The sequence below is a fragment of the Cnephaeus nilssonii genome (assembly GCF_951640355.1).
Source record: "Cnephaeus nilssonii genome assembly, chromosome: 15".
Lineage (NCBI taxonomy): Eukaryota > Metazoa > Chordata > Mammalia > Chiroptera > Vespertilionidae > Cnephaeus > Cnephaeus nilssonii.
The window spans coordinates 42,930,466-42,944,527 of record NC_137086.1 but is presented as its reverse complement, the minus strand read 5'-3'; the positions used below and the strand labels follow the sequence as shown (position 1 = coordinate 42,944,527).

At 57.5% G+C, this 14,062-nt stretch overlaps 1 protein-coding gene across 21 annotated transcripts in view; it reads right to left on the bottom strand.

The window, feature by feature from the left end:
• The window catches only part of DYSF (dysferlin), a 196,133-nt gene that overhangs the window by 63,303 nt on the left and 118,768 nt on the right, over positions 1–14,062 (bottom strand). For all 21 annotated transcript variants that reach the window (XM_079792337.1, XM_079792343.1, XM_079792340.1 and 18 more), the window contains 4 exons: positions 7,628–7,809; positions 4,688–4,828; positions 3,859–3,888; positions 2,223–2,252 (listed from right to left, as the gene is read on the bottom strand). In XM_079792337.1, the coding sequence (XP_079648463.1) occupies positions 2,223–2,252; positions 3,859–3,888; positions 4,688–4,828; positions 7,628–7,809 (383 nt within the window). The remainder of the gene's footprint in view (positions 1–2,222; positions 2,253–3,858; positions 3,889–4,687; positions 4,829–7,627; positions 7,810–14,062) is intronic.

The window sequence follows — 14,062 nt, the reverse complement described above, 5'->3', positions numbered from 1 at the left end:
CAGGCTGGGGAGCCAGGAGAGATGCCTCCTCCACCCATGCTCTCTGCAACGACCCAGGTCTCCCAGGCGTCACCAAAGTCTCAACCACAGGACCCAACAGTTCTCCTTCCCTGCCAAGAGCCCCGGAAAGAGACCCTCTGGATGGGCGTAAAGCCCGGGGAGAGAGAAATCTCACCCAACAAACTGGCCCCAAGTGATGACAGCCTCCAGCCCAAAGCATTGACACCTGCCCTCCCGCCCCCACCTGCCAACCTGTGCGTCAGAAGCAAGCTCAGTGTCACCTCTTCCAGGAAGCCACCCCCACTGTCCTCCATCTGCTCTGGGAGCCCTCAGTGCAGACAGATGACATTTCATCTCATTCACAGACACTGTCTCCCACACAGCCTTGGGCTGCGCTGGCCCAAAGGCACTCCCCACCGGAGAGGCCATCCTTAAACCATCCTAGAGTCACCGAAGCCTCCTAGCTGGTCTCCCCTCCTGGCCCTTGTTTCCCAACCTACACCCCTCCAGCCAGACAACTTGCTAACCACCCATCTGTCCACTCTGCTCTAAGAACCTAAGCTCCTGGCCTGGCTTATCACGGCCCCCCGGGCTGCCTGGAGTGATCCTCACAGGGATCAGGCTGAGACCTACATGGGACTGAACGAGGGATACAAGGCAAGAGCTGAGCTCATGCAAAGACAGAATAACCCTGCACAGTTGTAAAGCTTCCTGCAGAACCAGCACAACAGCAGGACCCCTGCCTCCACCTAGTACTAAAGGATTCTTAAAACCAAAGAGGACTCAGGACTTGGCATGAAGCTTAGCCTTCAAAGAGCAGGGGAAGTGGATGAGCTACGGGCCCTGGGGATGAGGGGGTCACAAGGTCATCTTCTGGGGTGGTTCCCTGGGTGAGTTGTTACTCCATTTATCCTCAGGGGCCTCAGATCCTCTGAACCTGATGGCTAGCCCAGCCCTGTGCCCCTTGCCCCCCACTCCACAGGACTTGCTCTCGCCTGGCCCTGGTGACCCACACACACCCTGCCTCGCTCTGGGGCCGGCCCGGCAGCAGGACACTTGGCCCTCTTTGGGGTCTGGCCCCAAAGCTGCAAATTTGGATTTGCTTCCTGACAAGGAGACCACAGCCTGATCCTTGCTCTCGGAATCTGAGCCTTCGCTGTTATATATTACAAATCCAGTTAGTTATTAAGGATTTTAACTTTTTTTAATAACTCGTCCCTGGGCTGGGTCTTCTTTGGAGCAGGCTGTGGGTTTTGGCCACAGACTGCTCTCAATTGAGAGAGGGCTCCGTGCTGCTTCCCTGGACAGGACTCTGCTCCCCTTTCCAAATCGGCAGTCTTTCCAACGGCAGCCAAAAGCAGGAGGCTGCCTGTCAGGCGCAATTACGGCCAGCTCATTTGGCGGACCCCACCTCGGTCTGGGAGCAAAAGGAAGTGAGGTAAGGGGCGCAGGGCCTGCAGATCCCACATCCTGACCCTGCACTTCAAGTCCAAATTGCACTGCAAATGTCAAATGGTGTTCGCTCCCTGCCTGGGGATTCCCTGACTGCAGGAAGTAGCTGCCTTCTGCCCAACCCCCATCTGACCAGGGCTCTCCTTCCTGTCTCTCCGCCCAGGCCTCTGCCCTACTCATTCATGAGGACCCGCTCCCAGATGTGCAGGAAGCCATAGGGAATGCACTCCTCATCCCCATGGCAAAGGACAAACCCCAAACTTCTTCTAAAACTCTGAGTCCCCAACCCACCTAGCCCCTAAGCCATCCAGGCCCTGAACCATTCAGGCCCTAAACTGGTGCTGGTCCCCTTGGGCCAAAGGCAGGTTTCCCACCTTCTTCCTGCAACAATGCCTGGCTGATGCCCCCTCCACCAGAAAGGCTTCCTTGCCTACTCTGGCCTCTTACAAACATTTTCTTCTTGAAAACATGCCACCTGGTCCTCGGCCAGATGAGACTACGTACTGCCAACCATGAGATCTAGATGAATCTGACCTTCAACAGAACAGCAAGTCCTCTGAGGCCAGAATCATTCCAGGACTCACCCCAGGCAGCCCTGGATCCACAGAGTGAGGGGAATGAAACCAGGTAGGTCTCTGTGTGTCCATTGGGGAACCAGGAACCCTGAAGGCTCCAGGGCACGTGTCCAGAAGATGGCCTTGACCTCCCCTCTGTCTCTGCCCACCCCTCCACCCCCCAGCAACCGCCACAGCCATGAGGGTCCACCTCACCTCTTCCAGGATCCGTGATGTATCCTGTACCTGGACCACATCATGGGGCGTTCCACATCCAGGAGATGGTGAAAAGAGGAGAGAAGGGGGGATAAAAGTTCGCCGTCAGTGACAAATCGCACTAGGCTGGGCAGAGATCAGCACACCAGACATCGCCTATGAGGAGCCAACAGAGACCACCTCCCATCCCCGGCAAGTGCCATGTGCTTCTAGCCACGCCCTCCATGTGGTCCCTGAGAAAGAAGGTGTGATGGACGTTGATGCCAAGGAACTGGTAGGAGAGGAGGCCAAAACATAAGCCTAGATCCCAGGCGTGTCCGGAAGTGACCGACAGGAGAAAGGAAAATGGCAAACAGGTGGTGGGAAGGGCCCGGGCCTGTGCGGCAGCCCAGGAAGCAGACAGGCCTCAGGTCCCGGAGCTGCCGCTCCTCTCCGAGCATGTGAACTTGGGGAGCCAAGAAGAAACAACGGGTCCCCCAGGGTCTGGCAGACTGAGATCGGGAGCTTGGACTTGACAGGAGAGGGATGGGGAGCGTGAGAAGGGGGGAGGGGGGAGAAGCAAAGGGTGGAGCGGGGCAGGGGGCAGGAGGGCCTGCATGGTAAGAGCTGCCTACAAATTGTGTGGGCTGCCTCTAAGGGGGAGGCTCCAAACAGAGCCCCAATGACCACTTCCCAAAGCTGCAGCTGAGCCCGGCCGAGAGTAGTATTTTGAGAAGCCAATTAGCCTGGGCACCACAGCGAAGGGTCTGCATTTTCGACCGTGACGCCCAGAAAGGAGAGCGGGGACAAGGGAGCCTAGTGGAGGAAAGAAACCGGTCACGGTGGGCACAGTGAGCTGGGAACCACGGTCTAAACCAGAGCTTCTGAAACGGAGGATGCGCCAGAACCCTCCGCGGGCTTGTGAACAGGCTGCGCGCGGCCCCTGCACGTTTGCTTCAGTCGGTTTGCAGTGGGACCCAGGAAGTACTTCTCACAGCACCCCGTGATGCCGCGCAGGGAACCGCTGGGCTAGCCCAATGGTCGGCAAACTCATTAGTCAACAGAGCCAAATATCAACAGTACAACGATTGAAATTTCTTTTGAGAGCCCAATTTTTTAAACTTAAACTTCTTCTAACGCCACTTCTTCAAAATCGACTCGCCCAGGCCGTGGTATTTTGTGGAAGAGCCACACTCAAGGGGCCAAAGAGCCGCATGTGGCTCGCGAACCGCAGTTTGCTGACCACTGGGCTAGTCGATGGCTCTCAGCCCTGGCTGCACATTAAAATCCCCCGGGGTGGCTTTGAAAACCACCAATGCCTGGGCCACGCCGGGAAGATCCTGCTTCCTTTGGCCTGGGGTGGGGCCTGAGCACCGGGGATTTATAAGGCTTCGCAAGGATTCTAACCTGCAACCAGGCTAAGAGGCACTGGGCTGGATGATCGTGAGGTCCCTTCAGTCCGAGAGTGTGATCTTCTCAGGGAAGATGGGCAGGAAAGGCCTGAGCTGGGCCAGGACCCCGGCCCCCCATCCACCCCACCCCTGAGGGCCCCCTGGGCCCTCCCTCTGCCTGCTGCCCTTGCTAGCAAAGAACAGAGCTACAAACACAGGGAGGCCAGCAGGGAGTTTGAAGAAGAAAAGTTGCGAGCAAGACTTACCTCAAAGCCAGGAATGTGGTGGATGGCCGGCTAGAGGGAAGGAAAGAGCTCGCTCAGGTGCTTGTCACTCAGGGCCCCCTCACCTGCCCTTCTGCCCTGGCCAGGCAAAGCCATCGCCAACCACAAAACAACACTCAGGGCATATGCCGGTGATCAGACAGTCCAGGGGTCTGCACGCTCTCTTCCTCGGAGGCCTGGGGCCCCTCAGAGCTGCCTGGGAGTTGGAGGCAGGGTGCCCGGGAACCAGGCTGGCATAGGCTGTGTCCCTCTCCAACACTTCACCTGGAGCAGCCCCACTTCTATCTGGCTAATACATTGGGGTTCACATCACACGAAGAGCAAGTTTGGTGATTTAGTTCCAATGCAAACCTCTGATTTTACAGCAGGGAAGGGGCTGGCCCAGGATCACAGCTGGGCTGTGGCACAGCAGTGTGGAACAGGGGTCTTGCACATCCCTGTCCTTGGAGTCCCCCCTACCCCCCCTCCACCACCACCACCACCATCACAATTAAGCCCCTGTGCCCCAACCAGAAACAACCTCAGGATATGACCCCGGGGAAATATATCCAATGGCCAGAGGACTCAGAGATTTCAGCATTGGACCCCAAAGTTAGAGCGTGTCCTGATTTGGGGTTCAGAAAAGATGGCTGAGACCAGCCTCATCAGGAGGCCTGGCTTCCCTGCAGTGCTCCCCACTGTCAGGCCCCCGGTGGAGGGAGAGGATGGCTCAGCAGCCCCCTGCCTTCCACAGGCTGACCCTGCCTGTGTCCCCCACACTCCCCCACCAGGTACTCCCCGCCTCCTGGATCTGGACGTGGCCCAGCCTCACCTTCTCTCTCTGGATGAGCTCAAAAGAGGCCAGCAGCTCACCTGCCGGCTGGCTCCCCCGAGTCAGAGGGAACCAGGCCAGCCGGGGCATCCGGTCCAGACTCGGCTGACAGATGCAGCGTCCCATAAACTCGTCTGCACCCTGGACAGGGAGTGGAGAAAGAGGAGTCAGCATCCCCAGCCCAGCGCTCCGGTGGCCTCAGAGGGACGGTCAGACCCACATATGGCCTCCTGAACCCTAAAGGGCAGCCCCTGGTGCTGAATGGCAAGCTCTGCCCCCTTAAAAGGATTTGAGAACAACGTGCAGTGGCCCTGGTCACTGCTGCTAGATGTGAATTCCCGTCATGGTGGGGAAGAGCCTCTGCATGTCCAACTAGCAGTGCCGTGTTTTAATTTAATCAAGCTCTGAGCCAATTAGAGACCAGAGTGGCAGGATCCTAGCATTTCTCTGACGTCCTCACTGACGAGGCATTTGATAGTTCCAAGGACTTTTGTTTCTCCTGTTCATTGCACCTTTACATTCTACCACCTTCCAGATAGAGAAACTGACCACGCTCATTGAATTCTATGAGTCTTGCTGAAATGTTTTGTCCTTTGCTCGGGCACTTTCCATGGCTCCTCACTGCCTAGAGGAGAGAGTCCAAACTCTTCCCCTGGGATGGAAGGCCCCCTACTCCCCTCTCCTGCCTGCTCCCCTCTCCTGCCCTGTCTTTCCCTCCTGGCACACCCTCTACGCCAGCCTGCTGGCCCTGGCTGCTCTCTCACCACTGGCCTCTGCATGGGCCGGTTCCAGCCATACTGCCCTCTACCCTTACTAGCCATGACCCACAGGCCTGCCCAAGCTCAGCCTCCGACATGGCCCTCTGTGACCCCGCTGGCCTGTGGTCAGCTTTCCCAAGGGCAGGGGCAGGGCACAGAACATGGGACTCAGCCAGCTGGTGCTGCAGCCCTCACAAGCCCTGGCTATTTGCTCAAGGCCCTCCTCTGGAGAACCCAGAACAGGACTGGGAGGTTTCCCCACCTGCAGTCACCTCCCTGCTGGGGACATCCCGGAGAGCCATTCTGGGGTAGCCACCAGCTGCTGCATAAATGCCCAGATCATCAACTGACAGTCCAGCAGCAACCACTCAGAGTGGGCGCCAGCCCAGCCCTGGGAGGGCTCCTGAAGGCTCCTCTGAGCAGGTACAGTCCTACCGATGGGTCACGGAGAGGCTGGGGTAGGGGAGTCTGAGCAGAGCTCGGGCAGCCAGGACAGCAGGAGCTCGGGGTATTTGCCACAGTACGGACTTGCTTGACTATATTAACAATGAGCACAGCCTCTGCTCTCCCCCAGGTCCCTGGAGCCCACCCACTCAGAAGAGGTCATGGCTGCACCTGCTCCTTCAGCCCAGGACCTTCCTGGTCCTCCTACCTCCCCCTCCTGCCGCAAAGGCGCCAGGCCCTGTGCTCTTCTCCAAACAATCCCAAATAGACTCCAGTTGCTCATCCCCCCAGCCCACTCCCAAAGAGCCAGCTTTTCCTTCCAGCTTTTCTCCAGCCAAGGTCTGCACTGCCCACTGTCAGCTGGCCCCCACCACCTGGAGGCACCCTAAACAGCTTCACCTTCCCCACCCCCAACTCCACACCCTCTCAGGGCACCTGACATTCAGTGGCAACTCTTTCTGGAAACATTTTCAAAACCCTGCCTCTTCCCTTTTCATCACACCGCTGTCCCCAACCTAGGAGGTGACCTCTCTGCCACATGCCCCATCCGCTAACATAGAATTCTCTCTCATCTCTGCTCTTTTTAAAATGTTACTGTGACCTGTCACTGCCCTGCTCCCCTGGCCTCATTCTCTGTTCTCCTCCTTCCCTGCCTGCCCTCCTCTCTCCTCGGTCTCCCACTCGCCCCAAGGCTGCCTCCTCCCAACACACACACCAGATCCCACCTTTCCTCCAGGGCTGCATCTTCCCCACAGGCTTCTGCACATCCAGCCCACAGTGCACTCTCCCTCCTGGGAACCTTCTACAGCCGTGATGTCCAATACTAGAGCCACTAGCCACCTGCGGCTCTTTACATTTAAAGCTTAACTAATTCCAACTACATGAAATTCAGAAGTCAGTTTCTCGGTTGCATTAGCCACATTTCAACTGCTCAACAGCCACATGTAGCTAGTGGCTCCCAGAGCATTTCCATCAGCAAAGGACACTCTGTGGACAGCTCTGTTAGAGGGCCTGGCTATGCCTCAGAGCCACATGGCACTCAGAGACCCACTGTCTCCCTGGAGCAGTGGTCGGCAAACCGCGGCTCGCGAGCCACATGCGGCTCTTTGGCCCCTTGAGTGTGGCTCTTCCACAAAATACCACGTGCAGGCGTGCACGTACAGTGCAATTGAAACTTCATGGCCCATGCGCAGAAGTCAGTTTTCGGCCTGGGCGAGTCTATTTTGAAGAAGTGGTTCTAACGCCAAGCCACACTCAAGGGGCCAAAGAGCCGCATGTGGCTCGCGAGCCGCGGCTTGCAGACCACTGCCCTGGAGGATTCTCTGTTTGTGGGTGCGTCTCGGCTCCCACCTAGACTGGGAACCCAAAGTGAAGGGCTACCCAGCCCAGCACACAAGTGCTTAATCAATGTCTGGAGTCAACACAGCACTCTGATGAGGAGCAGGGACTGGCCTGGGACCATGTACGCAAGTTAGAGGCAGAGAAAACCCCGGCTTGTGAGCCACAGCCAGCACCTTCCTTTCCAGACCTGTCCCCTCTCTGCGTGGGCACAGCTCAGGCGCTAGCCATCCAGTTTTCACTCCTCTACGATAGTTCTGACCACTCTGCAGTCTGTGGGGCCAGGGAGAGGCCATCAGTCCCAGCCTCAGGGTGCACCCATCTGGTTGGGGAGCTATTCCTCCCTGGGCCCTGGAGGAAGTGGGCGGTGAGGGGACGCAGGGGAAGGCAGGAGGCTCACATAGGTGTCGTTGTCGTACAGCTCCACCACGATGCTGGGCGGCTGCTCGGCGATGGTGGCCGGCTCGCCGAAGATCTCGATCTCATAGAAGATGAGCGTCTGGTCCCAGGTGGGGTTCAGGGTGTTCTTCGCCACCACCGTCTTCTGGCTCTGGTGCAGGAAGGAGACGATTGCGTAGGGATCTGCGGGCGGGGGGAAGGGACGGGAGACAGGACACAGCAGAGACCGTGAGAACTGGCTGCTCAGGAGTCACTCGGGCCACAAAGCTGGAGCAGAGCTGTGCCTGCCCCGCTGGTGCTACAGCGCCAGGTGGGCGCCCACTTCCCGGGCTCTCCCTGACCTCCAGGAGCGGACGGGTGGGCCACCACGGGGAAATGGAGCCTGGATCCAGGCCAGAGGGCACAGAAACCCAGAGACCTTCCCCTTCTGGGCTCCTTCTTGGGCTGATCCCCAGGGGGCAAGGTCCAGTTAGAAGAAGTGAGTCCCTGGATGGCTCATTCATTTGTTCATTCAGTCATCCAACAAGCATTTATTGAGTGCCTTCTGTATGCCGGGCTAGAGGCTAGGGGCTGAAAATGCAATTGAATCAAAACCATCATTCATACAAACAAACATAAAATTACCATTTTGATCAGTGCTTTGAAGACTAGAGATAAGGTGCAGTAGCGTGTGTGAGGAAGAGACCTGGCTTCTTTGAGGAAGGGAGAGTAGAACAGAGATGTCGGTGCCATCAGCATGGCGTGCCTAGGGCTGCATTTCAGCAAGCTCACTCTGGCTGCCACACCGGGGGGGGGGGGGGGGGGCGGGGGGGGGGCGGGGGGGGGAGTGAGTGCAGGGGGACCAGGTATGAGGCTCCTGGAAGAGGCCAGGCAGAGACAGTGGTGGCTTAGATGGGCAGGAAGGCACCAGAGAGAAGCACATGGACTCAAGAGCTGTGGGTGGTGTGAGGGGAACCCTAAGGCCCCTGAAGCTTCCTGCTGTCCCCAAACTCCTCTCCAGCATGCCAGCCCCAGCCTTGCTGGCCTAGGACCCAGCCACTAGTCACTCCCTCTGCCTAGTCCCACAGGGAAGGTTGGAGTCACTAGAAAAGATTCTAGCGTAGTGGTTCCAAATGTGAACATACAGCGGAACCGCCTGGAAGGCTGACACAGGCCGCTGGGTCCCACCCCAGAGACTCATGCTTCAGGTCTGGGCTGGGGGCTGAGAATCTATTTCTAACAAGTTCCCAGGTGGTACTGATCTGCCCTCCAGGCCACACTTTGGAAACCAATGCAAGAGAAGGACCTATGAGACTGAGTGCGTGTAATTTACGAGAGGAGCAGAGGGCCTGGAGAAGGGGCGCCCCAACTTCTCCCACCAGGGCATCAGCCTGGGGGAGGGGTCCAGTTTGCTGCCATTTTATAAGACCCAAAACGCCAAATGCTGAGGGCACATGACAGGAAAGTCTAGAGTTGCAGGAGGCTGGCAGCTGGGTGCTAGATGTTTTGAGAAGGTGGAGCCTAAATGTTCTAACATATGCCCTATCCCCTTCGCACCTGCTCCATCCTGCAATACCTCGCATCCCCTGAGCCTCACAGTCCAACCCAATGCCGCCCCTAACCCCACACGTGGCCTCAAAAGGGCATCAGACGTAATGGGCTCTGCCCTGCTGGCCTCGGAAGGGTGCTGGGATGTCCAACTGCAATCCTGGGGCTGGGATGGGGAGACAGAATTTCCCCCCAAACGGGAGGTGAGCAGGATAAGCTCCTTGGCCTTAAGGAGACCAAATGGCCCACCATGGCCACTGCACAGGAGGTGGCAGAGAGTGACGACAGAAGAGGTGGGGAGGCTGAGGTGGGCAATGGGAGGACTCCCATTATGGGATGGAGGGAGCAGGGCCTAAAATTCTAGCTGTCACCCAAGGGGCCAGTTTTAAGGGAGAAGAGGGTCTAAGTTAGGAGGCAGAAGCTGTGGGATGGATGAACAATGACAGGTTTGGCTAACAGGAGGCAGCCACCAGCCTGGATGAGCTCCTCAGCCTCAGGCACAAAAGCACAATGGGGTAAATCTTGGAGGACTTCCGGCAGGAAACTGGTTTGGAACCTGATTCTATGGGTAGAAGAGGGCAGTAGGAGGCTCCTGGCAGGGGAGAAATGCTACCACATCTCACTACCTCTACGTGGTGGGAGCCTGCCTGTCATGGGGCTCCCCCTTCCATGCACCAGCCTGGCAGGCCTGGCCCAAGCCCTTCCCTTCCTGCCCCTGGCAGGGCCCAGCGGCGTCTGTGCATTTAATGAAACCGTCTGGCTGTGATACCATCAGCTCCAAGCTCGGCAGAGAACCTCTCCCTGGTTCCAGTAAGGGAAAGAGGGAGCGTTCCGATAAATAAAACCATATTAGAGAGCCGGCGAAAAAGCCCCTTTTGTTCCCACCCCCTGTGCTTCCCAACGCTTTATTTTTATAAGCGTGCGAGCCCCAGACCGACCGCGTTTACACAAAGATCACAATTGCACATTGTAGCGGCTGTGCACACTGTATTGGTGTTGGCAGCACCCCCCACGCTGGCCCCTGAGCAGGCCGGCTCCTTCCAGCAGGCCCATCAGCACAGCAATGAGCTCAGCGCGGGGGGACGGGAGGGAGCGGGGGGACGGGAGGGGGTGGCTTTCAAACAAAAATCACCCAGACCCACACACGCGCCCCGCCCGCCCATGGGAGGAAAAAACACACAACAAAGGCATTGTAAAGAGCAGGCCTGGAGGCCTGGGGCCTCAGACACTGGGCTACTGTGTGCTGGGGCCTGGCCTCTCCCCGCCACAGGGGCCAGCCCCTCCAAAAAAAAGAAGCAAGTGGGGGTGGGTGTTGCTGAAGCAAGGTGGTCAGATGAAGGCAAGCCAGACAGATGCACAGACACATCCCTCTTCCAGGAAAGCCAAGAGCAGGGAGGAGCAGATCCTAAGGAGAGGCGAAGGAAGGGTGAGGACCATCTCTTCCCGGTCCACCCAGCCCCGCACTCTCCGCAGGGCCACCACTCCCACAGGAGAGGCCAGCGCGAGCCCTCAGGCCTTACTGCGAGCCCTCAAGCAGAGTGCCACCAGAGCTGAGGTGGTGGACTGGAGCTCCCTGAGGACCACAGCTGCCCTGGGAAGCTCCGGCCATGATCACAGAAGGTCCTGCCGGACTCCATCCCCAGGAGAGGCCCCGGGCAGGTGATGCTTCTCTGGACCTGGAGTCCTGTGCCCCTACTTGGCCACTCAGACCCTCCTGGAGCTCCAGGGCAGACACTTTTGCATGCCCCATACACTAAGCTTTCCTCGTGGGCCTTCCACCAACCAGCTCAGAACACCCGAATAGGGGCCAGGGCAGGTAGCATCACCCCACTTGCCAGAGAGGGAGCTTTACCCCAGGAAGACTAATGGCCCGGACTGGACACCATGACTCCTAGTCCAGTGCTCCGGCTGCCATGTTTACAGGGTAAGGGTCCTTAAGAGAGCAGACTTCATCATAGTAAGGTACTGCAAATGAAAACTGTAAGACAGCAATATTTTTGCTGTAAAATTAAGAAAAATTGTGTAGATTTATAAAACCCAGTGCTGGCACATGTTTGATGAACTAGGTGTACTCTCCTTCATTGCTGGATGCAATTCAGCAACTCTTCAGGAAAGCAATTGGGCAGCATGCCCAGGAAAACATCACACTGTTTATACCCCGTTTCCCATATTCCTGGGCATCATCCAAATTAACCAAAAACCTATATGTACAAAGATGTTCACTCTAGCGCTATTTGTCATCCATCATTCACTCAGTATACAATGATTGACTAACCACATGTGGGAGGTAAGCACGGTGCTAGGGATATGAAGATGAATGAGACACGATCCAGGCTCTTAAGAGCATGACTACCGGTTAGAAGTGGTAACTAAACAACAGTTACAATACAAGGAGATGTGCAACTTAATAGTGGAGTGTATAAGGTGCTAAGGGTGGGGGGATACTCGGTGTGGCCTGGTGACACCAAGTCCGTCTTCCCAACGGTGGTCCCCTACCCTGCATCTCAAAAATGTGGACGTTCCCAAGGCAGACCAAGGAAAAGAGGGGGTGGAGGCGCCCAGCACAGGTGACCAAAGGCTCCAAAGAGCACAGACGCTTGGGAAACAGCAAGGAGTTGATCTGGTTAAGGGGAGGAAGAGCGGGCGCAGGGCAGGGGGACAGAGGAGGGAGGAGGCGGCGGCAGGTCACGCACGGTCCTGGATTCACGCTGAGCAGTTTGGACTGAATCCTATGTAGATAGATCAGGGTTTCCCAAAATGTGTTCTTCGAAATGTGAGTTCTCTGGGGAGCTAATGAGTGCTGAAACAATCACACAGGCCCCTTCCGCGGCCGCCGCCTCGGAGCCCCTCAAGGCCACGGCGCGCTGTAAATCTCCGTGTGCAGCGTTTCCCAGCCTCTCCTGCTCAGGAACCCTTTTTAAGTGGAGCATTTCACAAGCCTCCAATGCACTTTGGAAAACAGCTCCTTGAGCTCAACTAGAAAATTCCCCCGAGCAGAGCCAGCCTTCCCTGGAAGCTGTGCTTCAAAAGAGGGGGTGGACCCTGACTGGAGCCCAGACACGGGGAGCCCAAACATAAGAATGTCCCAGCCCCACCCAGGACGGAGTCTGGATCTGGGGGGACGAAAGCCCTGGTCCCCACAGAATGGGCTGCCTCAATGGTGGGGCAGCCACGGTTCATCAGCCCTCACTGAAGACGGGCCTAGCAGCACCATCCTCAGGACCACCCCACCGGTTCGGCTCTGACTCCCCCAGAACCACGAGGGCAACAAAGAGGACACAGGGGCTTTTTTCCTTGACAGATACCCCACCCCCACATCTGGGCTGCTCACCATCGCTCATTCTCGTGGTTAGCCAGGTCAGGCCCCCTGAGCCCCCTTACCTGAGGGGCTCTCAAAGACGGTCTCTGGGTCCCTCATGCTAAGGGCCATTCTCTGGACTGTGGTGACCTCAAAACAGAGTCTATCTTGGTGGCAGTTCTGTTAAACAGAGCTTATGGTTCCCTCAAACCACAGCAATGTTGGTACTCAACTGGGGGAGAGCAAAGCAGAATTCCCTGGGGGGCAATTGGGAAAAGCAGACAGCTGCCCCCCCCCCAATTCCCAGGGAAGGGATGCTGCCCAGTAGGCCTGGTGTTGAGGACACGTGAGCCCTAAGTCTGCTCCATCTTTTCCAGTCAAAGTAAACCTAGTGCCTTCTCCAGACGGTCACCCAGAAGTGGCAGCCCCAGCCCAACATCCAAGAGGTCATCTGAATTAAACATCACTTTACATGTCTGATGCCCAATCGCCACACGGGCCACACACCCATAACCACATGCCACCCGCGCCCCTCCCGTGGCCCAGAGAATTGTGCTGGACGTCCACTCAGCCCCACCCAAGGCGAAGCCCTCGGGCAGCCTGGGCAGCAGTATCTCCACGAGCCTCCCTTTCCTGACTGAGTTTACTATTATTCGAACAAATGTTTCCTGGGAAATTCCTGTGTGTTCCCCCAAACCCTCGGCCAGGGAGGAGGAAGCAGACACAGCCGGGTCTCCAGGCAGTTCCAAGGCCCACAGACCGGGGACAGGCAGGGAGCACAGCTCGGGGCCACTGGAGCCCACCCCGGCCCCGGGGCAAGGCCCAGGCCACCACCGGTCAGAGTTGCAGAGGGTTCCAGACCCCCGGCAGCCAGGCCAGACCGTAAGACTCGAGACAGACTCTGCACTGGACCCTCCCCGGCCCCAGACACTCCGGATTCACACAGGAGTTTCCTCTGAGAAATGCCAGCCGGTGGCCATACACAGCCTCCGGCCGCCAGCCACCCCAGGGTCAGTTCCAGGGGAGAAATTGCTTTGGTTTAGGGGTTGGGAGTGAAAATAAACACTCTGGGTTTTATAGGTTCACCCGTGTTGGCTGCTGTTTTCCTTTCCAGCAGCTGCTCAATCAGGCCTTTCATTCAGAAGCCAGTGGCCTCTGAGGAAGCCCTGGGCAGTGCCCTCAACGCTCAAGGGATGTTTACTTGGGGGAGGGGGTGGGGCTAGGATGGAAAGTGTGACGTCTCTGCAGGCCGGTCCCAGGCTGACGTGGCCTGCTGGCCTGCCTGCCTGCCCGCCTGCCTGCCTGCCATCTAGAGGTGCACACTGACTCCTAGCGCGGGCTCCATGGAGGAATTCCCTCCCTGCAGGGTCCCCGCCAGCCCAGCCCACAAAGGACCAGGGCCTCCCCGCTGAGCCCCACCCCACCGCCCGCCTCACACAAACCTGCCACCTGCACCCCCACCTCTCCTATCCTCCCCAAACGAAGAGGAAACAAGGTTGTGAGTTAGTCCACTTCTTTTTTCCCAGGGCACGTTCTCAGTGTCGGAAAGCCTCCTGGCACAGTTTCCCCGGGAGCTGCAGCTGCCCGCCCTTGGCCTGCAATCCCTGCCTG